A 24,762-nucleotide genomic window follows, 5' to 3' on the forward strand; every position below is an offset into this window, starting at 1 on the left:
CGAGGGGTGAGGGGCGCGGCTCTGGCCACTTCCTGCGGGCAGTGAAGTGACCTGGGCCCAGCCCCAGCCTGCTCCGCTCCCCCGGCTCCCAGGGAACCACCCCCCAACGCTCGCCGGCGGCGCGGCTGGGAGCGGAGCAGGCAGGGGCCCGGTCGCTCCACTTGCGACGCGGTGAGTGCAGGGCCGGGCCGGCTGCACTCTGCAGGGGAGCGGGGAAGAGCCGGAGCAGCGCGCGGCGGCCAGTGGGTGAGGACGGCCCGGCTGGGAGGGAGTCGCTCGGGCGGAGCAGCTTCTCCTCCCCCGCCACAAAGGAAACGGCAGCTACAGCCCGCTCCGCCCAGGCGCGCTGCACCGCTCCACCACGTGAGCTCCGTGTCCCGGCGCCCTGCTCTCCGCCTGGCCGCTCCAGAGAGGCGCGGAGCTGGGGAGGGCGCAGCCGGTCCGTGTCTAGGGAGCCGCAGCACCTCTCAGCCCTCGCCTCCTGCCCTGGGGTGTCTCGGGCTAGACACGGGGCCAGTCCTCCCCCTTCCTCCCGGGACCATGAGACTCTCCGCTGGGGCTGCCAGCCCCTTGCACGCTGCGGCGCTGCTGCTGCTGCTCGCCGCCTTCTGCCTCTCCGCGTCCGGTAAGTGACTCAGATCCGCGGGCAGTGGTGCGCCCAGAAGAGGCTTTGCCCCGTGTGCCTGCGCCTTGCCCCAGGTGGGGACCAGGCCCGGCCCCTGATCGGCGCTCCCCTCCCACGTGAGTGAAGGGCCCCTGGCAGAGTAAAGCACCGGGGAGACCTAGCGGACTGGCCAGTGCTCCTTGTCCGGGCTGCCCGGACGTTGGAAGTGGCCTTAGGTCACCTAGCTCAGTGTTTCTCAATCTTTTTTATACCAGGGACCGGCTTGCTGCTTCCCTAAACTGTGTTAGAGATGCCAGGGGCCAGTTGCTAAGAAATCTAGCTTGCTACCCAGGCGCAATTGCCACGCTGCTGTTCAGGTATCACTGTACTGAGGTCCCAGTTAAGAACTATCTTTTAATTCCATAGCTTGGTGAGATGTAAATCCAGCTTTCTTGAGAGTCCTGGGGGCTGCTGGTCATGCAGGCTTATAAAAGCATGTTTCCTACCTCAGGGATACTAATCGGGGTGTTAGTCTCTAAACTAGAGCAGTCATCATCTTAGTTTGTTTTGCACTAGGGCTTTTGAAGATAAGGGATCAAATACAGGTCTAGCAGAAATGTGTTGTGCTTTTCAAAGACACTTGCAAAAGATGCTTTTCACCATTCTGGGATGATCTAATCCAGGAGTTCTCAAACTGGGGAGTCAGGACCCCTCAGGGGGTCATGAGGTCATTAATGGGGGGTTGTGAGCTGTCAACCTCCACGTCAAACCCTGCTTGCCTCCAGCATTTATAATGGTGTTAGATATATTTAAAGGGTGTTTAATTTATTTTGGGGATCGCACTCAGAAGCTTGTGATGTGAAAGGGGTCATCAGTTAAAAAAAAGTTTGAGACCCCCTGAATCTAATCTAATGCGTAGATGGCTACTTTATGTCAGAATCACACTTTGCAACCAGGATTACAGTTTTACAGTGTGCACAAAGGTTTGTGATCTGCATTTACTGGGTGATGGTATCATATTTATTGACTCAGTTGTGTACATCTTATCCACCCTGTAGGTGATGACATGCCAAGCTATGTCCCAGTATAAATTTTACTCCCTTAGGGAGGGATATAGGGAGTGGATTAGGTTTGCCAAGTGCAGAATCTGAGAATCTGTTGTGCACACTTCCAAAATGACCCTCATTTCAAACACACAGTTTACCTTTGGTTTGTCATGTTTCCTGTTTGGTTACATTGTAAGCTCTTTTCTTAATAAAATCTGAACCATGGCACTAAGATTGCAGAAATAATCTCATAATTTGACATGTTTGTCTAGGGCAGGAATTGAAATTGAAATAAAATTTTATTAGCCATTTGTAAAAGCAGCAAAGAGTCCTGTGGCACCTTATAGACTAACGGACGTATTGGAGCATGAGCGAAAGCTTTTATAGATCCAGACTAACACGGCTACCCCTCTGTCATAAATAGATAACTAAGGGTTAATGTTTCTTTTACCTGTAAAGGGTTAACAAAGGGGACCAAACACCTGACAAGAGGACCAATCAGGAAACCAGATTTTTTAAAAGCTTAAGGGAGGGAATTTGTGGGTCTTCTTTGTCTTGGGTCTGTTTTTTCCGTCCTTCAGCTATGAGAAGGTCTGTTATCTACGTATCTCATGTTTCACCAATTGATAAGTACAGGTAGAAAAACAATATAGCTTTTAAATGATTGTTTTGGTTGTATTACAGTGTGTAGCTGCTCGGGAAGTTTCAAATGGCATATCTTTTTGGAATACAGACGTTTATTTCATTTATTCTTTAAGGCATATGATCCTAATATATGTCATCTAATGATACAGAGAAAGTTGCTGTCTCCTCTCTTCTTTTTTTTATCATAAAAGTTTCTTTAAGACATAGTTTGAGTTCTCTCTGGAGTACGTAAGAAACGAGGAGGGGAAATTCTCTTTGTTTAGATCTACGGAGGATAAAGCCATCTGCGCACAGGGAATGGTGGAGGAAAGAGAGAAGAGAATATTTCCTGTTTCCTTGTACTTGGGGTTTAGTCTCTTTGTGGAAGTAGAGGAATATGCCTTCTTGGTATTAGTGATGTAAAGAGATTGCATCAAATATCTCAAGGTTAGCGCAGAGAGGAAAGTCGTGGTGGAGAGAGGGAGGGGAAGGGAAGTGAGTATTTTCCTTGACCGGTAAGACTCGGAGAACTTGTAGGGCGTGGGGTCCCTCCAGGAAGTGGGGGACAGAGCGAGGCAGGCGCTGTAATTCCTGTCTGGTGGCAGCGAGATAAGATCCAAGCTGGTAATTAAGCTTGGAGGTTCATGCTAAGCACCCAGATTTTGGACGCTAAGGTCCAGATTTGGGAGAAAGGCTTATGATACCTTCTGATACTTGACACGATTAGCCATTTGGTTAGTGAAGAAGCAAAATCCCAGAAAACCAGACCAAAAAATGATTATATTGGAGAGAATAGCCATCTGTTTTAAAGGTGGCTTGCAAAGGAAAAGAAAATTGGTTTTGATGTATAAAAAGGCCCAAAGGATGTGCTTCTTTAAAAAAAAAAAAAAAAGTCTGCTGCTTTCTTTACAATGGAAATTCAGGTCATCTCTTCCCAGTTTTTCTTGGAGGACCCTATGGATAACTAGTAGGCTTTGATTTCACAGATACCAAGGAAGTGAAACATGACTGAATTGAAAATCACTTCCCTTCTTAATTACAGTGTTTAAAACTTTTTCTTTTTGCTTTCTGTTAAGATGCATTTGATTCAAATGTCTAATAAAAGACCTTTCTCTTCCAATCGTTTATTAAAGAATCAATTCCTAACCCCTTCAATTTATAGCTGACAGCTCCCAATGCATAACTCTGATTCCTCTAAAGGAGATCTCCAAGAAACTAGGAAAGACAAGACTTGACATTCTTGATACAAGTAGAAACCCCCCCCCCTTTTTTTCCTTTAAAAAAAAACAACAAAACATAAACCTTCTTGTACATTGCAAGAAAGCAGAAAAGGAAACAACTAACCTAGATTTTTTTTCTTGTTCAACTTTGAATTTACTATCCCCTCTTCCCTTCAACAAAGAAAATACTAATATGTCTGGATACAAAATAGGGAGAGAAGATACTTATATATGGGATCAGTACAACCAAGACCATAGCTGACAGAAGCAACAGGAACAATGGAACAAGGCACATAGATCAAGGCCCTTCTAGTGAATTATCCTAGGGACCTACACTAGATGTCAGAGAAAGGAGAGGAGGCAGCCATAATACTCCTGGCCAGTTGTATAGTATAGTGTCATAAATTGGGGGAGGGGGGAAATAGTTTTCTTGATCCCAGTTGAAGGTCAGCAAATGCCTTAAGGCATTTATGGCAAGACTGGTATTTGCTGCTCTCTCTGCCGTTGTGAGATTACTCTTTAATGTAAGGAAGGGCCTCTTTTTGTCATGCACGGATCTGGTACTTATGATAATGTTTCCTTTTAGTGCCTGATCGGTCAAGAATACAGACTGCTGCTTTCTCACAGCAGATAAGTTCTTTAACTGAAGTGGTGAAGGTACCAGATTCAGTCCGCACTGATTACCCTCTGAAAACACTCAAACCGCAAGGATGTCTGTAAAAAGCTAGACAGAATGCCAGAAAAATTACTTTCAAGGAGTCCCACACAAACACAACAATTTTGTTTAAAATAAGTAATCAAAATAATCTGCAAAAAAGCAACCTGATATCAGAAACTAAAGTGAAATGTCACTTGGTCTAGCAATCCTGAGTTGTTTCTCATGTTACAGATACAGAGTTAGTAAAAGTTTTTACACTGAGTTTACTTTGGTGAAACTGCAGTGAAAAATAGAGTTTAAAAAGCAGGTAGAGGAACGTGACAGGCTTTAAAGTCTCTGTTTCAGTACAAAACAACTCTCCCTTGGATAAAAAAATGCTCTTTTTGAAGGAACATATGCTGTATCCTGTCTATTGTCTTGTTTAATGCATTATGACCCTGTCATACAATAAAACACTGCAGGAGGTTCTGTTTTACATAAGGAACAGCATAATTTGTCTTTGGAAACCAATACGAGACCCCGGTAAGCAAGCTGACTGGCAAATATTGGTTAAATGTTGTAAGAAGATAATTCTATTTTTATTATCTGTATTTTCCAGGCACTGTAAAGTAGCATTTTCTTTTTTGAGAAATGTGATATTTATGAGCTGTGCTTGATCCAAAGACATTGGAAAGATTCAGATGACTTCAGGGGGCTTTGGATCAGGCTGTTAATATGATATAGTGATGAAATTACAAGTTCTGTTCCAAGACAACTTCATTAAAGGGATGCTGTCAGTTTAAAGGGTTATTTTATATTAAGTAGTTTTAAAACGTGTCCAGTTGCTAATAGAGTACCCCTTAAATATTATGTTCTGACTTTTTAAAAAACTAAATTCTGTTAAAAAATGTTGAGTTTTTCTGCACCCCTGTTGATGTTTGTCTGTTTCATCAAGGATGAAAATGATTCACCAATTAACAATACACTGGAAAGTGTGAAACTGACTGTATTCAAAATGCTGTCAAATGCACAAAGTAAATGAGGTAGGAGAAAATAGAGAGAAATAGATGTAACTGTAGTGGATACAAAATTTTTAGACAGAATTGTAATTTCAAGTTGAGAGTGGGTTTGTTTGTTTTTTTTAATTTGCTACTAAGTTATGAATATGCATCAAATATTTAAGGGAAAAACTATTAGAAAATTATGGTTTAAAAATAAAAAGAAATCAATTCATGAATGAATCTCTGGGATTTCACACAGAGGTATGGTTACATTTAAAAACAAAATAGTGGAAATGCAGAGTTAAGTTATATCAGACAAAACTCTACTGTGTGTTTGTGTCCTCATCCACCATACATCCAAAGATAGATAACTGGACATTGACACATTATAAATGTTCAACACTGGCAATACCAGCCGCATACCCCTACTGTACAATGCTGTGCTTGACATCTGGACATGTGCACTTGCTCGTGAGTTGCTGGTACCAAGCCCTATAATGGCTCCTGTGATCATGGATTCTCAGCTTGGCAGCTCAGGACCCCAGGGTGGTCACAACCAACTTTCCTTTCTTTATCTCTACATGAGAGTGAGAAAGAGGTGTCCCTGCACCCCCCAATGTTTTTATCCGTAAGAGCGGCCATACTGAGTCAGACCAATAGTCCAGCTATCCCAGTATCTTGTCTTCTGACAGTAGCTAGTGCCAGGTGCTTCAGAGGGAATGAACACAACAGGGCAATTACCTAGTGATCCATCCCCTGTTATCTACTCCCAACTTCTGGCAAACAGAGGCTAGGGACACCCAGCACATGAGGTTGCATCCCTGACCTTCTTGACTAATAACCATTGATGGACCTATCCTCTATGAACTCATCTATTTCTTTTTTGAACCTTGTTATAGTTTTATCCTTCACAACATTCCCTGGCAACAAGTTCCACAGGTTGACTGTGTGCTGTGTGAAGTACTTTCTTTAGTTTTTTTTTTTAAACCTGTTGCCTATTAATTTCATTGGGTGTCCTCTGGTTCTTATGTTAGGGGAAGGAGTGAATAGCACTTCATTACTTGCTTCCACACCAGTGAAGATTTTGTAGACTTCGCCTCTTAGTCCTCTTTTTTTCCAAGCTGAAAAGTCCCAATCTTTTCAATCTCTTTTCATACAGAAGCTGTTCCATACCCCTAATCATTTTTGTTGTCCTTCTCTGTACGTTTTCCCATTCTAATATATCTTTTTTTCCTGTTACGTGGTGTCACAGTATCAGAAGTTGTTCTGGTTAGACTTTGGAGCACCAAGGTCCTTCCATTCTGAGTTATGTTGGTAGAAGTTGAGTGACTCAGGGCTGAACCTAGCCTACCTTATCCATTTGTCTCTCCTACCAATTGCTTTAGTTTTGGTAAAGTTAGATTAGGATTCTGTTGAAAGCTGACTTCATCCTCACTACCCATAATGTGAGATTATATATAGCACCAGCTCTATACAACACTTGGATTACTCCCACAGACTCTCGCCCTGATCCTACAAACACATCCACATATGCTTAACTTTAAGCGCAGGAATAGTCCTTCAGTAGTCATTTCAATCATAACTTCAATCACAAAGTGCTGGTGAGTGATCTGCAGTGGAAAGGAGTCTATTATAGCCCGAACTGCATAGCTTTAGCTCACTCTCAAGGTATGTCTACACTACCTGCCAGATCGGCTGACAGCGATCGATCCAGCAGGGGTCAATTTATCATGTCTAGTCTAGACATGATAAATCCACCCCCGAGCGCTCTCCCATCAACTCCTGTACTCCACCACCGTGAGAGACGCAGGCAGAGTCAACAGGGGAGCGGCAGCAGTCGACTCACCGTGGTGAAGACACCATAGTAAGTCGATCTAAGTACATCAATTTCAGCTAGGTTATTCACGTAGCTGAAGTTGTATAACTTAGATCGACCCCCACACACACACACACCCCACCCCATGCGGTGTAGACCAGGCCTTAGTTTGAGTAGCTCATGCTTGTAACTCTGGAAGTCCTAGGTTCAATCCCCATGTGTCAGCCAAGATAGCGGCTGTCACAGTTTAGGATCAGGGCCTTCTTTAATATCCAGAATAAAACACATTTGTAAATTTTGCTCTTCTTCGTTTTATGCAAATGACAGAACTGCGTATCTCAGACCTTTTGGGCCTAGCAAAGCAATTCCGTTGCATTTTGTCTGTCTGTCTACCAGAGCCTGTGGTACAGTAGAACCTCAGAGTTACAAAAACTTCAGGAATGGAGGTTGTTCATAACTCTGAAATGTTTGTAACTCTAAACAAAATGTTATGGTTGTTCTTTCAGAAGTTTGCAGTTGAACATTGACTTAATGCAGCTTTGAAACTTTACTGTACCCAAGAAAAATGCTGCTTTTAACTGTCTTAATTTAAATTAAACAAGCACAGGAACTGTTTCCTTACCTATCAAATCTTTTTTAAAACTTTCCCTTTGTTTTTTAGTAGTTTTTGTTTAACAAAGTACTGTTATTTGCTGTGTGTGTTTCTGCTGTTGTGTACTTCCAGTTCCAAATGAGTGGATGGTTGTTGCTTGATCATTTTGAAACTCTAGTGTTCGTAACTCTGAGATTCTGCTGTATAAGGGAGGAGTGCTAGGGTTACAGGGAGTCCCTGAAATAGAGGGGGATGTCAGGTTGACACAAAGGGAGGTTCTGGTGGGGATGGAAGAATGCAAGGAGCCAGGTGTGTGCTGTGAGCTTAGCTTACAGATGCAACAAAGTGCACAACCCTCTAGTTAACACACATGAAGATTTCCGCTTTCTATATATACAGTATCACACAATTTCATCGATTCACTCATAGAAATAGCCGTTGGAAATGACTCGGAGACCCGTTCCATATAAAACTGGAACAACTGACTGATTCTCTGTGTATGAAAGTTTTTGTTTCTGGTCTGTCCAAGTTAGCTTGTATCAGAGATTTGATACTCCATGTAGTATAGACCACAAGTGTTTTCAGGAGACAGGAATAAATCATCATAACAGACACCATCTTAGATCCCCACAGGAAACGTTCTTTCGTTCAGGCTAGGCCAGCTTGATGCAGCTGATCTACCTCAGCAGAGCAGACCACAAACAGTCATGTTTCAAGATGTATCTACAGATGACACTTGTAAAGGGAAACAACAGAATGACTGTAAAATAGCTGGTAGATCAGATAATGAACACACTTTTAACAGAATTAGAAGTAGGTCATTCAAAAAGCATATGATTGAACTCGCATATAAAATGTCATCACTAGAACTTATAAATGGTGGTTATTACATTAGCTGAGACAAACTATTGCAATAAATTAACTTTTAACAGAATTAAATTCCATTCTTTTGACTGCCAGGGAAAGAGAAGCTTGATCCTTCTGGTATCTCTCAGGCAAACTCCCCACCCCCATACACTCTAAGTAAGAGCTGCAGAATTGGGTCCTTTCCAGGGGGAAATTTTTAAGTCTGCTTCCATGCTGCTGTTAATGTAACCAATCTGGGAAATTTCACTGTTATTGTAAACAAGTATTCTACCCATTACATCAGTCCCATCATAATATCAAAGTGTCTTGCTACACTGCACTCTGTGTGGACACCTTAGGTTTAAAATACAGTGGGAACTAGTTCACCTCACTGATTTGCGAGCCTGATCATTCCAATATCTTTACTGGGAAGTAAGAATGGAGGTTTTATTATTACTAAGCTTGTATTGTATTTCTGAAATAGATTACAGGACATTGACTTGTATTTTATGATGGATTGTCATATAATCAGAACTAAACTATCCCTGTCAGAGTAATAAACAGTATGTTTTGCCATGCAGGATCACTGATCTCTTCTTTTGTGCTTATTTTCTTGCTAAGTCACAAAAATCAGTAACCACCACAAGTCTCCTTGTCACTTGTGCAAATTTAGCAGTTTCTATTGTGTGCATGTCTGTTTTCTCTCACCTCTTTTCTCTTAACAGTTGTATGTAGCCCCTGTACTACCACTAGGCTGACCCTGCTGCGGAGAAGAGGCTCAGAAAAGTTAAAACAAATAACTTTACAGCTTTCACTGAAAGTGAATTAAACTCTTGTGTGGGTGTTCTGATTCAGAGCTGGTTTTAGTTCATTGTAGCTTAATCCAATTTAGGATTTAATTTATGTTCGTTAACTTCCCAGCACTAATTGATTTGTCTTAACTTTCCTGAGTACTTGGTTTCTTAACTTTGACTGAACTGGTTAAATAAACTGAAATGAAGAAAATATTCTCTCCGCACTTATAGATGAGACTACTGCAGTCAAACGCTGGTTTAGCACATCAACAGATCCTAGTTCCGGGTGCTTCGGCAGTGACTTCCACCATTTCAGTGGTCTGACTTCCTTTAAAACTTGACAGCAAACGTGTGCAGTATAGTCCCAATTATCTGAGTAGCATGGGGAACATAGATTTAATTTGACTAATTGGGAGTTTAAATAATTGAGAGGGCAGGAGTCAGGCTGTGGCCAGGGACTCGTTGTCCTGCTCCTCCTTGCAATCCTGGACAGGGTTCTCTGCTCTATTATCCGAACATCCGTGTTATCGCTATTCCTTCCTGGTCCCTCAACATGAGATGCATGCTCTCTATAGCATGCGTCTCATGTTGGGGGACCAGGAAGGGGTTCAGATAATGTAGAGGTTTGGATAATAGGGTTCTGGATAAACAGGAGTGTACTGTACTCCTTAATTTTCTTTTTAATTAATTAAATATTTTGAATAGATTATAATAAATGTAACCTTTAACATGTTTATTAACTTGAAGATAATGTTAAATAAATTGGTTTTAAATAAACCTGTATTTAATTTAAATTTAAAAAATCCAAATTAAATACAATTCCTGGCTTACTTGGCTTTTTTTGCTTTGTTTTGTTTTTGTTTTTAAGAGCATTGACTTTGACTTTTATCCACCCTGATGGGTGATGTATGTGCTGCACCACCCCACGCAGCATTTTGACTCAGAGGCACACCCCAAAATCAGTTCCTGCGCTGTTTTCTTGGTGCTGTAATTTGTTGCTAGCCAACAAGGAGGGCGATGTAGCAAAGGCTCTGCTAAGCTCCACCTTCTCTAGTTACAGCGGCTCTCCCAGGTCCACATTCCAGGCAGGCTATGTAGGGTGATCTTAGTGATTCTTACTCCCATGCATGGGCATGTAACCAATATCCGAACATAGCACTGAGGTGGCACAGGTTAATCACTCAGAAGTCAAGAAATTTCACAAGTGAGCATGCACGCTCACCCATTCCTCACCCCCTCCCACCCCCAGTATAGGGCCTGTGATAGTGAGGGTGGCTTCACTAATGTCAGTGGAATTGCACAAGTGTAAAATCATTGTAGCGAAAAGAAGAATCAGGCCCTGTATGTTTAATTATTGATGATCACACACTATTTCTCAAATACAATAGGCTAGACAAGTAATTAATATCATTTTTCTGAGTATTAGATACCCGTGTAGCATTTTTGTAGCATTGTTTATTACTCTATATGTGCCTAACAGGATGCCTGAAAGTCAGTCTTATGAAAATTACCCAGCAAATTGTGTGTGCATATGTGCGTGCGTGTGCACGTCCTTGCTTGTGTGTGATTTGCTTCACCTGTTTTTAAACCTTAACACCCTAATTGCCTGTATGCAGCTGCTACAGAGTCACTTGAAAGGGAGAGGTTTAGAGCAGAGATTCCAGACCTTAGGCACATCCAGGGCCTTTTAAGGGGGATGCTTTGTTCTCTGTCCTGCTCCTGCACCTCTAGCCTCCCTCCCTCCCTCCCCCCCCCCCCCCCCCCCACCCCCCCTCCCCCCCCCCCCCCCGGCAGCTCTGTGCAGTATGTGCTCTCACTACAATCATTATGGAAGGAGGTGGAGGGCAGTGGTGTAGCACAAGCAACATGGGAGAAGAGAGAGAGAACATGTGGTAACCACAACTTCAGAGATCCTTAAATGAGGAGAGGGATACAGCCCCAAACTGGTGGCGGGAAAGGCAGGGAAGGAACAGCCCCAAACATAGGTGGGGAGTAACAACCCCATTAAGATAGAAGGACTGGAGAGGGGACACACCACAATGGGGGCTGGAGGGACCATGGGAAAGAGCACGTAGAGAGCAGAAGGACTGAAAAGAGAGACGAGGTTGGCAGAGAAAGTTGAGAGAGACGAAGAGAAAAACTGAAAAAAATAGGACTGTCTTTTTGTTCTATGTTTGTATAGCACCTACCGCAGTGGGTCCTGATCTGTTACTAGGGCTCCTAGATGCTACAGTAATACAAACAATAAATACATTTTAAAAAATTAGACTAGGAAGGTAAGGAGAAAATGGAGATGGAAGGCCTAATCTGCATCAGAAAAGGTTTGCACCACTGTCTCAGCAGACCTTTCCAGGGTAAATGTAGCATCTGATGGCCAAAAAGTGATAAACTATACCAGTTCCCTGAGCAAAATAAACTCTACAGTACTTGCAAAAACACTTTTATGCCAGTATAACTGTTTACACTAGGGCTTTTGCTAATATAGAAATGTCATTAAAAATCACACCCCTAATTGACATTACTGTTTTTACTGTAGACTTGGCCTAAATCAAATGCAGGAGTGGAAAGAATGTGATGGTGGGGCCATGAGAAGAAACAAAACCAAAATACTCAGAAGCAAAACTGGGGGGAGGGAAAGAGGTGGGAGAGAGAGACAGGGAAAAATCTAAAATGCAAAAATCCAGACTCGGGCAGTCGGAACGTGGCCACATGCAGCAGCTGTGATAGACCATGAAGTGAAGAGGGAAAGGCAGAAAGTGGAGACAATTAGTAAAAAGGCAGGTGAGCAGGGCTTCAACTCAGGAAGGACAAGGGTCGCTGGACTTAAGGAATGTGGCCCTGATCCTGCTGAAAGGGAAATCAATGGCAAAACTGTGATTGCCTGCAGTAGGACAAGAGCCATCCTTTGTGTGAGTTTGCTTTCTGCCCTGACCCCAGTTGTGGCCTGCAGTTGGATGCCGTGAAGAAAAGATGTGCATGCCCTTGGGACTTGCTCATTCAATTGCAGTACATTATGGTTGTGCAAAAGTGGCTTATTTTTAATGCTAGAAAAGTTCATTCTTTCACTATTTTCTTTTTTCTTTGAAGGGACTACAAATACATCCATCCCAACCACAATCACACAATCCACTTCAAATACTTCAGCACACGGTAAGTGTCTGATAACCCTTTTCCTGCTGGTACTATACAGGCAAGCACCAAAAATACCCAAACAGAAAAATTAGATAACACTCCATACACTGCAATTGAAACAGTGCATTTTATGGGGTATTAACATTTTCTGCAATGAGATGGCACCACTGAGAGACCTCCCAAGATAGATTTTTATTTTATTGGTAAAATTAAAGGTGACACTATTCCAGGTAACTTGCTGGCCCCAAGCCATGAGCTCACCAATGTCATAGGAAGAGAAGAGTCAAGAAAGCCAAATCTAAAGCTCCTTGATTAATTTTCTTCTTGGTCATTCTGAACTTTAGCAAACGCGCTCCATTTTAGTGCAGTAGAACAGTGAATAGGCTGTCATGCAAGGAGTGGAAATTTGTTTGAATTTTCCTACTGTGTAGTATCCTGTGAATATAACCAATAGGTAGGAATCCACATGTCATGGGGCAGGAAAAGAGAAAGAAATTTCTGTTTGGATGAGGCTCCAGGGTAGCTGCGCCATGGAAACGTGTTCTGTCTCCATGGAGCCCATGTCACAAAACACTGCAATTCAAACAAGATATTACCAGTAAGAACGGGTCACTCTATTAAAGATATGCCACCAGCTTCCGTCCCCCATCCCATGGGGAAAGAGCCTTAATACTCGGAGGCTCCCAAATCGTTATTTATAATACAAGTGAGTCAGACTTTAATGCTCTACTATTAGAGGGAGCAAGAGGGATCATATTGCCAGGTGTATTATGGTAAATGAAGTCAATGTGTATAATTAATATGTGGGAGCTGTAGACGTAGAACCCTGTAAAACAATGCTCCCCTTCCCTAGACTCCTGCTCCATCCTTAGCAGGGCAAAGATAGGAATTTTCTATGCAATTTTTAATCTGCTACTAGAACAAATTATCTATCTCCTTTGATTTGCCACATTCCAGCCTTGGTTTGTTGCAACATGACATTATTAAAAGAGAACAAATCATGGCAAGAGAACTGAGAAACTCAAAAGTCGTTTCTTGTGAGAGCTTGGCACGGACGTGTTTCACCATGTCAGTGAAAGGTTGGTTGAGAGCTAGCACATCATACCACTTTCCAGTGTGTGTTGAACAAGCATTAGAAAATAATCTGTCATGGTGCACTGAAATTTCCCACTTGAAAGAGGGAAGAGAAGGAAATCTAGTTTCTTCCCCTCGTGACTATTTTGTCACTTTCTATTTGCTTTAATATCACAAGTAGAATACTACTTGTTTATTATTTGGATTGCAGTAGCATGTAGGGGCCTCAGACATGGACCAGGATCCCTTCACGAGTGAGGTGCTCTACAAACATGGAATAAAAAAACAGTCTCTGCCTCAGACTGTGTAAATCAAGGGGTTGCTATATCTTTGGTAAGAGCTACTTCTACATCAGTTAATAAGTTCCCAGTACTCCTGTTTCTGTGGGTCTTGGTGATTACCAAGTAGCCCTGAAACCTGCAGTAATCAGGGAGATGAGCAGTGGGCTGTGAACATTCTCACTTGGCTCATTCCTAGAAATTCCTGTTGAGTCTTGAATATTGTGCTGAAGAATGTGGTGATTCATACAGATGAAACTCCATCTTCACTCTCCGTAGCCGTTAGCATTTTAACTTAAGGATTCAATAGCGGGTACAAAAAAAAAAAAGAACAGAACGTAATCTTACCAAAGCCTGGTAGCCTTGGGTAGCGGTGGAAATGGTGCATGTCTTAATTTAACTGTTTGCAGAATCCCTATTTAGGCATGAATGAAAGAGGGGAGCAGAGAGATTAGTATCTTGCAGTTACCTTGTCTGCAACAGAATTTGACATCGCATTAGAAACCATTGTCAAATGTGGATTGTGTTCACGCTCAAGATGGTTCTTAAATCCAGATTTCCTGTAGAGATACTATTTTATTATTTGTTAATATTTATTTATAATTTAATTTATAATTAATTTATTTATAATTTATTTATAATTAATTATTATTTGTTATTATTTATTAATGATTATTATTATTTGTATTGTGGTAGCAAGTAAAGGCCGAAGTCCCATTGTGCTATGCACTGTACAAACCTAACAAAAAGACTGTTTCTGCTCAAACAGCGTACAATATAAGTAAACTTTAAGGGCATGTCTCCTCTTACTGGGGGATTGACGCGCGACGATCAATCCACCAGGGGTCGATTTTAGCAGGTCTAGTGAAGACCCGCTAAATCGACTGCCGATTGCTCTGCAGTCAACTCTGGTACTCCACTGGAACAAGAAGCATAAGGTAAGTCTCCCATCGACCCAGCATGGTTTAGACACTGCAAAAGGTTGACCTAAGCTACATCAACACCAGCTATGTTATTCACATAGCTAGAGTTGCGTAACTTAGGTCAACTGATCCCCATAGTGTGGACCTGCCCTAACACACACACCCATTTGAAACAGATTTGTTGATTTTAAGGATGGAAGGGGCCACTGTCATCCTCTAGTCTGACCTCCTATATAACATAGGCCATAGAACTTCACTGAATTAATTAGTGATTCAACTCCAAATCTTGTTTAGTTTTTTGCTAGAATAAGTTTTTTACAGTGTTGGTGAAAATTTTCTCTGTTTGCTAGCAGTAAGTAGAAGAATCCTGTTTCCTTGAGAGAAAATAGGATTTGTTTTATTTTTAAGAGGGAATCATGGTGATAATTATTAAACATGCCATGCTGTGGTGCGTAAAATTATGGATGCATTTGGATGTGACACTAGATCTTTTTACACTTGTAATGAGTCAGAATATGCATTAAAAATTTGTATTCAGAACTGATGTCTTCTTTATGCGCCCTAAATATTTGACTGAAAGTGTCCAGTATATCTTTAAATGCAGGTAATTTATCATGCGCATACCAGCATAAAAATTGTGGTTCATCTTTTAAAAATAAAATAAAAACATATGACATTTAATTGCATTATTAGTTATTTTCCCTTTTTAAGTAATAAATATGAAATAATGCAATCTAAGTATGTTTAGCATTTTCTATATCAGAGTACAGCTGGTCTTTTAGGGAAAATTAACAGGCAAAGTAGAAATATAGAAGGACAGATGTTTTTCTTCTGTTGCTATCTGATGTTCTTTCATCTTGGATTGGCTGGTAAAATATGATGGGTAAGATTTTTTTTTTTTTTTCCAAAGACACAAAAGAGGAGTTGGGTGCCCAGCTCACATTGGCTTTCACTAATTCCCTTATGTGCCTGTGAAAAGCTCGTCCTTCATGTTTGGAAATTATTGAAACTAAATAAACTGCAAGAGGCCGGTATATAGAAGATATACCTCTTTTCTGCAAAGAAAAGGCTTACTGCATCACTGAGCACTATAGTCTTGGTACAATAAGAAAAAAAGATAGTTCAGAATGGGACTGAGAGTGCAAACGTGCTGAGGAACTTTATCAGAATCCCTTTGAATAAGAGCAAAGTGCTTTTTTTGGGGTGACTCAAGGTTTGTATATCGTGGTTAAGTGTGTCTGCTCATTGCCTAAGAACCACGTGTAATCATGTATATATCTATAGGATTACACAGATAGGTAGAGTTCCTGGGCCATGAGCAGACACACTGAACTATAGATATAGCTATCTAATATGTAATCTGTAACTACACAGTCAATTTGGCATGTTTGGAAGTGATGGACTTTTTAAAAATTAAAAACCTAAAACTTGAAACCGTTTCACTGGGATTTTCCTTGTTTTTGAATAGACTCCTGTTTTGTTCAGGTTTTATCTTTTGGAGTAGGAGAGCAGTTATCATTGATGTTTGATGCAACTCTCCATGTCTGAAGATCTTTCTAGGAGGATGTCTGAAACCTTCATGTAACAAGGAGCCAGTTAGGAGACACTGCCTGAGTTCAACCCAGAATTCAGTAAAGATGTCATTCATTGGACAAGGAGCTACATGGCTCTTTCAAAGAAAGACAATCTGTCCGCACTGCCAGCCAGCATCGTCTTTGCTCTCCCCAGGGTTGGGGTTCAAGAGTGCAGCCTGCACATCGTATAGGAGACACAGCCAGAGTGAAGTAGTTGGGGTGGTAGCATGTGTTGGGGAGAGGTTTATTTGTGGGTATTGAAGAAAAATCAGCATCTGGAGTGGTATTTTCTTACCTTAGCACCTGATCCAAAGCCCATTGGAGTCAATGGGAGTCCTTCTATTCATTCAGTGAGCTTTGGATCAGGACATTAGGACACACCCACAGCTGCAATTTCTGTTAATGGGACTTGCACAAAGACATCAAGTGTAGATATAAACCAGTGTTTCACCATGGATTAATTATGTGGCAGAAGGCGCTGCAGCCAAGCACTCCATCCGCAAGTCAAAACAAGATGTAAGCAATAGGTAGCTGCGCTTTTGTAATGCATTTTAATGCTAAAAAACCCTTGATTTTTATGTCTAAGCATTCTTTAATTTATTTTTTTTCTTCCTTTTAGATAAAAATGTCAATCTCACGACTACATTGGGTGAGTTAAACTTTTAAATTGTGTGATAACCCTTTTTAATTACGCTTTAAGCTTTTTAACGGTGCAGTCAAGTTCTTAATCATTACTAAGTTAGCTGTTGTAAAAAAAAAAAAAAAAAATCCTACAGTTGAGCTGGTTAGTGTTCATATATTGTGCCCTTTAAATTACATATAAATAGTGCTATGGTTTTAGATTTTTGTTTCTATAGTATTTGATTGGTTTAACCACCTACTGATTTGGATTAATCTGTGATTCCATGACAGGATTCATTATCTTGGAGGCGAAAGAGCATATCGTATTGCTAGAATGGCCGCAAGTTGAGCACGCTGTAGTCTAGATTGGTCTCTAGCTTGTATGCATGCCTCCTTCAGTTGCTCATGATTTTCTCAAACAAATTTCTTGTGTGTGGGTGGGGGAACACTGAATAGAAACAGCTGAGTTATTTTTGAGTTTTTAATCAGGGGAAAAATCTTACATGCTTCCCCCTATATGTTCTGTTTAAACATTTTGTACAGTGATTACTTGAATAATGAGCTACAAAGTTCAGGGTTGCTCTCTTTTGTATCTTTGGATCTCACTGAAATCCAAGGAATAAGCCAAGTTTCAAGCAAATAGTTGAAAAATTTTAAAATTTAGAATATATGTTAATTTGGTCTTTTTCATGACTGAATAACTGCCATCAGTAATATGTTCCAGTTCTGTTTCCTCTGTGGTGAAACGTACAGTGAACATCGTTAACTGACATGCATTAGTATAAGAAATCCATCCTTTATATTGTTTTATTTTTTTATTCCAAATGACTTCAGCAAACTTTTAAAACGCAAGAATCGCTTCACCCCTCACTGAAATTCAGACACCTTTGGGGTGAGACATCACCGTTATTTATTTGTTGCTAGGAACACCGGGTCGTGAGCCGAAGAATATTGTAGCCAGTTATACCTTCGGGGGGAATTTAGGCAAAATTTAGGTAGCCACATTGAAGACTATTGTCCCATATCAGTCCTCAGTGACCACAGCTGGACACACCTCATTTTGGAAGCACGGTGTCCCCATCACTGGGTTAGGGCATTGGGTCCGTACTAATTCAGAGGGAAGAGTTACCTTGCTTATAGCCAGACTGAATTTGTTGCAGGCTATTATGTGTAAGCACTGTAGGCTCATGCCTATAGCCTCCAGCTTCAGTGGCATCCGTGCACTCTTTAGACCTGATGATATGAAGACAGGTGTAGTTGTTATCGGGGGACAATTTGCTCTGCAGACCATCTATTACTGGTAATGATGGGCTTTTGTTTGACTCTGGATTTTGACGCGAGATCTATGCAGATTGCCTGTGTAGCCACAGGCAAGTCAATTTCCAACCAGTTCCTTGGTTTCACATCTGTAAAATTTGGACAGTGCAACTTCTGTGCCATACAGATGTTATGAGGATAAATTCACAGTATCATCCAGATACTATGGCAATGAAGGCCATGTAAGTACTTGGAGGCAGTGTCATGTAGTGGAGAGAGAACTGGACTAGAATTCTGGAGACCTGGGATCTGTTCCTGGCTCTGCCGCTGGCCTGCTGGATGACCTTCAGCAAATCACTTCCCTGCCCTGTTCCTCGGTTTCTCCATCTGAAAAACGGGGATAATGATACTGCCTTCATTTGTAAAATGCTTTGGGATTTGATAAGTGCTATATAAGAGCTAGGTAAGACCCGAGTTCAACCATCAAAGCCCAAGGTGTAATGTGGCCAGGAACAAGGGCATGGGTGACAATCCAGTGAATGCAAGTGTATGTTGTCACCAGTTGTTTTAATCATGCTACCACCCAGTAGTTGTGGCTCTGTCAAGTGTGTTTAAGACCTTCTCTTCAAAGACCATGCCAGCAGAGCCTGCCGGTGACCAAAAACCAGAGCCAGCTGGTGACCAAAAAGTCTGAGGATCCCAAAGGTATCTATCTCATAGCGTACACTGGTGACAGTGGTCCTTGACAGTCCACCTACCAGCAGTATGAGCCTCATCCCAGTTTACTCCACTGTACTGGCTTATAAGGAACAAAGCTCAGCAACCCTTCTGGTAGCTCAGCACTACTTTTTGTCAACCTTGTCCCCTCCCCTGCAGTTTCAAGCCCTAAGTGAAATCTTAAATACTACCTATGGTAAAGGCTGTTTTGATATTTACAGATGATTGTGCCATTTGGAGGGTTTACATATCATTTTTAAAATGTGTTCTGTATTTTACTTAATGTGTTTTACGCATGCTTCAGAGAGGAGCTGAATTTCCTAATTGCTACAAGGTAAGCACATGAATGGAACAGCGCCAGATATTTAATCTGAATGAATGTTGCCTCTGAACTGCACATGAGGGATATGATATGCCATTTCACAGTATCAAAGGAGAGTGATAAATAAGATGTATTATGGGGATGGTGTAGTGTTCTCTACCATAATTTTCTAACATTTCAACGAGTCCAGTTTTAAATTTCTCAAGAAGTAAAATTTCTACTACTTCCCTTTTAAAGTTTATTTCACAGTCTGGTAGATCTGTACTGCAGCCTCTCAGTTCTTTTTCTTGTTCTCAGCTGCATTTGAAGCAGTGCTACTCAATCTTTGGGAGAACCTCATTCCTAAAATCAAAATGTGGCTTCTCAAGTTTTAAATAAAACTTCTCTGTAAGAGTGACATTCTGTAAGAGGTTATATGGTGCTGAACAAGGAGTGGAAACTGAGTTCCAGTTTATATGTGTAACACAAATTGATTTCATTTTATTTTCTTCATTAACTTTATTTTTAGTCAATTCAAGTAAACATTAGTATTACTATAAATTTGAATAATCTAAAATATGAATCCAGATAAGTACAAATATTTCATTTTATCTGGATGAATTTTAGATGCTGTATAGTTATATAAATAATGCAAAAGTAGCCAGCTATGAATAGAACTTTGTGTATAGTAATTTGGCAAGAACAGTAGAAAACTCTTTTGACCAGTGTTGTCTGTTTGGGGGAATGTTAGGATATAATGTTTTAGTGGTTTACATTAGTGCCCTATCTTAGGAATTACCTTTTCTTAAGATTTTTCTGCTCTTCTACTTCAATATTCAGGATTTCATTATATCAGATATAGCATATTACTCTCCTTTATTTTTGTACGTTTTCCTATGGTATTTTTATTCTGAACAGTTCATAGTCACTTTCTTAGGAGTGAGAGTGTTTGGTAAAAGTGAAATCAAAATTACAGAAGAGATCACATGTCAGCCAGAACTTGTGAAACAGCATTCCATTCTTTGTTTGAAATTTGGCAAAATCGTCCCTTTCTGAGGAAACAGTATAAATAGCTGTTCCTTACGCAGTATTACTTTAGTTGAATTTTCACCATAACAAGGAAGACCATAAGGAATCCTGGGCCTGATATATATCCGATAGGTATTCTTTTGTGCTGTGGTTTCAGAAGTGATACAAAAAACAAGCCTTGTGGATGGGGGAAGTGGCAGATATGGTATCTCTTGACTTTGATAAGGCTTTTGATACTGTCTCGCATGACCTCATAAATTAGGGAGATGCAACCTAGATGGAGCTACTATAGGTGGGTGCATAACTGGTTGGAAAGCTATTCCTACAGAGTAGTTATCAGTGGTTCACGGTCAAGCTGGAAGGGCATAACAAGTGGAGTCCTGGAGGGATCAGTTCTGGGTTTGATTTGGTTCAGTATCTTCATGAATGTTTTAGATAATGGCATAGAGAGTACGCTTAAAAAGTTTGTAGATGATACCAAGCTAGGAGGGGTTGCAAGTGCTTTGGAGGATAGAATGAACATTCAAAATGATTTGGACAAACTGGAGAAATGGTCTGAACTAAATATGATAAAGTTCAATGGGGACAAATGCAAAGTACTCCATTTAGGAAGGATCAGTCAGTTGCAACCTACAAAATAGGAAATGACTGCCTAGGAAGGAGTACTGTGGAAATGGATCTGAGGATTATAGTGGATCACAAGCTAAATAGGAGTCAACAGTGTATCACTTTTGCAAAAAAGAAAGATTGTTCTGGGATGTATTAGCAGGAGTGTTGTAAGCAAGGCACAAGAAGTAATTATTCCGCTCTACTCTGCATTGATTAGGCCTCGACTGGAGTATTGTGTCCGGTTCTGGGTGCCACATTTTGGGAAAGATGTAGACAAATTGGAAAGACTCCAGAGAAGAGCAACAACAATGATTAAAGGCCTGGGAAACATGAGGTCTGAGGGAAGATAGAAAAAATTGCGGAACATGGTAACAGTTTTCAAGTACATAAAAAGTTGTTGCAAGGAGGAGGGAGAAGAATTGTTCTCTTTAACCTCTGAGGAGAGGACAAAAAGCAATGGACTTAAATTACAGCCAGGGCAGTTTAGATTGAACTTTAGGACAAACTTCCTATCAGGATAGTCAAATACTGGAATAAATTGCCTAAGGAGGTTGTGGAATCTCTGTCACTGGAGATTTTTAAGCGTAGGTTAGACAAACGCCTGTCAGGGATGATCTGGATCCCAATCAGCACACAGCTGCAGCCCATGTGACATCATCAGGGATGAAGCTAGGGTGGGGCATGCGGGGCACCTGCCTCAGGTGCAGAGCTGGTGGGGAGGGTGTAAAAATGAGGTGATGCAGGATCAGGCCAAGTGGCGTCAGCCCCCCACCCTGACAGGATTGGGCACAGCAGCATTAGCAGGAGGCCAGGGTGCTCAGCACACCCTGCAGAATTGTGGGTTCAGTGACATCAGCTGGAGTAGGCTTCCCAGCCCTAGGACAGCAGGAGCAGGCATGCTGCATGGCTGAGCTACGTGCTGCTGAGGTAGGAGACCAGTGATCGTGGGGGTGTAGGGAGGAGGGGGTAAGGAGCTGTGGAGCTGGGGGGAAGATGCAGGGGGCTAAGATCACAGGAAGGGTTCAGCTGGGTCATGGGGGACAGACTCTAGGTGTCTGGCAGCAGTTCCTGAATGGTGAGCTAGATACTGGGGCACAGTCCCTAGATGAGGGGGTTGAGAGCTGAGGGGCAGTCCCTGGGGTGGGGGATGGGATGCTGGAGGGGGCAGTCCCTGTGTAGGTGGGTATTTTGCCCTGGACAGGGCACCCTGGTTCTACCAGGCAAGTATGTGTGCCAGCCCAGTGTTGGTGGGATCTGGATGCTGGGGTTGGGTGATGGGGTGGTATTACCTGGCTGAGGGCAGCCCCTGGGTGGAGGAGGCTGGATGTATGGAGGAGAGTCCCTGGCTGTAGGGTACCCGGCACCAGGCAGGGTTCCCCATCTTTGCAAGCAGGCTCTGCAACCGTGTTCTCCGGGTGCTCAGCACAGCCACGCTGCCAGAAGCCCCACAGTGGTGGGGGTGGTAATACACAAAGCAATGCCACCCTTACAGTAGATGAATTAATTTTAACAGTTAATGTTTTGACTCATTTTGCTGATTTAAAATGCTCTTGGTAGACATTTGCCAGCGTTGAAATGAAAGATGTATGTCGTATTGCTGTCATATAGCAAATACTAAACCTTTTTGGTAGCTGTACAGGCAGCATATATATTGTGTGGATGTGGCCCACATAACACAGAGAGCTCCATATCTGGCCCACAGTGGTAAATAGGTGGAGAACCACTGCTCTAGGTCAGGGGTAGGCAACCTATGGCACGCATGCCAAAAGAGGCACGTGAGCTGATTTCCAGTGGCACTTGCACTGCCTGGGTCCTGGCCACCAGTCCAGGGGGCTCTGCATTTTAATTTAATTTTAAATGAAGCTTCTTAAACATTTTAAAAACCTTATTTACTTTACATACAACAATAGTTTAGTTATATATTATAGACTTATAGAAAGAGACCTTCTAAAAACATTAAAATGTATTACTGGCACGCGAAACCTTAAATTAGAATAAATGAAGACTCGGCATACCTCTTCTGAAAAGTTGCTAGCCCCTGCTCTAGATAATACTTAGTCCTGCCATGAATGCAGGAGACTGGACTAGATGACCTCTCAAGGTCTCTTGCAGTCCTGTGGTTCTATGATTAATTTAAGATTTGTCATGTTGAAAACTCTGAAAGATCTCAGTCCTGCAATCTCTCACACAAAGCCCTGATTCAGGAAAGCACGTAAGCACCTGCATAACTTCAGTAGTAAAGCATGTGCTTAAGGGCTTTCCTGATTGGGGTTACTTTCCTAAATTGAGGTCATAATTAGGAGTAGGGTTGGGCACAGAAATATCTTTATATGATCAAGGTTTGACACACCTGCTACTTAAGTAGAGTGAGTATCATCTTTAAGAGGAACTTATGAATTTAGGAAAAATCGCTGAAGCCTATTGGAGTTTTGCCATAGACTTTAATTGGAGCAATGTAAATATACTGGTATTTTATAGTAAAATTGTTTTTCAAGGCCAGATTCCTATCACATTTAGATCAGTGTAAATCCAAATTAATTCTGTTGAATTCAGCAGAGTCTCTGAAGTACACTTGTGAAATTGATCAGAGTTTTTCCTCTTTTTTGGGTGAGGGGACCTTACAACCATAGTATTTGTATTTACATTATTCTCACCTGATGGACATGAGCATAATTGAATTCACAAGCGCTTTGGAATTCAGATGTTAATGGGACAGAGCTGAAAGTGGACAATTGTTGCTAACAATTTGCAGAAGTCAAACTCACCTCTCTTCCTACTACCTCCAAACCACTGTTATGGCTCTGAGCTCAAGTTAAGAAAAAGAAAAAGCAGGATGAAGAAATGCATCGTACATAATGAACTCCCAAATGTGGGCTCTAGCTAGGCACAGGACAGAGCAGATTAAACAGCAGAGGGCCCTGTCACCTCCTTCTGGAGGTCAGCACTGGGGACTAGCAGTTTAGGAAATGCACGTGGGCAGGTGGCCTCTGAGACCCAATAACAATGTGCTGGAGCGTAGGTGCCTATGGGAGCAGAACAACACCCAGAGTGATTAACGTGATTCCTCCGTTCTGAAGGGATAGTTTGCCATTTTGTAAGGGAGCAAAAATAGCTATTTTTGACATAGGGAGTCTTTCAGAATAGTGCAATCGAAAGCTGCAATTTCATTCACAATTAGCATCATCTTTTTAAATGTAATTTTCCATGTGATATCATTACTGTACACTATTTATAGGTTCTACCAAAACAACCACCACCCCGACAACCAACAACAACAACCAGACAACCAACAACCAGACAACCACCAACAACAACAACCAGACAGCTTCATCAACCACCACCTCAAAACCCACAACAATCATACAATCAACAGCCAGTGTCACAGTGACCACTTCCAAGACTATGTCTCCTTCCAGCTCCGTCACAGGTACGTACTATAGACTGCTGCCTGTTTCCCACAGTGTGCTAACTTATATTCTTCTGTTATGTGCATTGCTCTGCAGTCCTGAAAGCTTGCTCTAAGTATCTCTGGTTACTCTTGCATTAGGAAAAGGCCATTTGACCCAATGTGCATTTGAGGTTTTTAAATGGCACAACATGTTTGTGAATTCATATTCAGGAAATAAACATGCCAGACTTACAGTGAATTGTAGTTTTATCTGATTGGGCATTTTAGACATGTTTTTCCATTGTTTGCAAACTGTAGCAATGAAAATTTCCTTAAAAGAAAGAAGAATCTACTGAGTTAGTGGTGTAAATCTTGAGTAGCTCCACAAAAAGATTTACACGGGTATAACTGAGGTCAGATTCTGACCTTTCAACACTTAAATAAGAAGGAAGTTTTGTTAAGATGACTCAAGAACTTAGGACTCTAAATCAATTTTGAAAATGTTACCTGGGACTTTGAAATGGGCATCCTACTCCTTTATGACATTTTGAAAATCCAATCCTCAAGCTATTGTAAGGACAGTATATTCAAAGGTTAATGTAAGATTTGATTAGTTCTTTGTTGAGGTATTAGCGGATGGAATTATATCTCATACACTTTTAGTGGTGACTCAATATTT

At 41.5% G+C, this 24,762-nt stretch overlaps 1 protein-coding gene across 1 annotated transcript in view; it reads left to right on the top strand.

Annotated features, from left to right (window-relative positions):
• The first annotated feature begins 239 nt into the window (after positions 1-239).
• TMEM123 (transmembrane protein 123) overlaps positions 240-24,762 on the top strand; it is a 33,820-nt gene continuing 9,297 nt past the window's right edge. The window contains exons 1-4 of the mRNA XM_032762884.2: positions 240-625; positions 12,268-12,330; positions 16,781-16,810; positions 23,931-24,122. Coding sequence (XP_032618775.1) covers positions 541-625; positions 12,268-12,330; positions 16,781-16,810; positions 23,931-24,122 — 370 coding nt within the window. The 5' untranslated portion in view covers positions 240-540. The remainder of the gene's footprint in view (positions 626-12,267; positions 12,331-16,780; positions 16,811-23,930; positions 24,123-24,762) is intronic.

Source organism: Chelonoidis abingdonii, chromosome 1 (genome assembly GCF_003597395.2).
Source record: "Chelonoidis abingdonii isolate Lonesome George chromosome 1, CheloAbing_2.0, whole genome shotgun sequence".
Lineage (NCBI taxonomy): Eukaryota > Metazoa > Chordata > Testudines > Testudinidae > Chelonoidis > Chelonoidis abingdonii.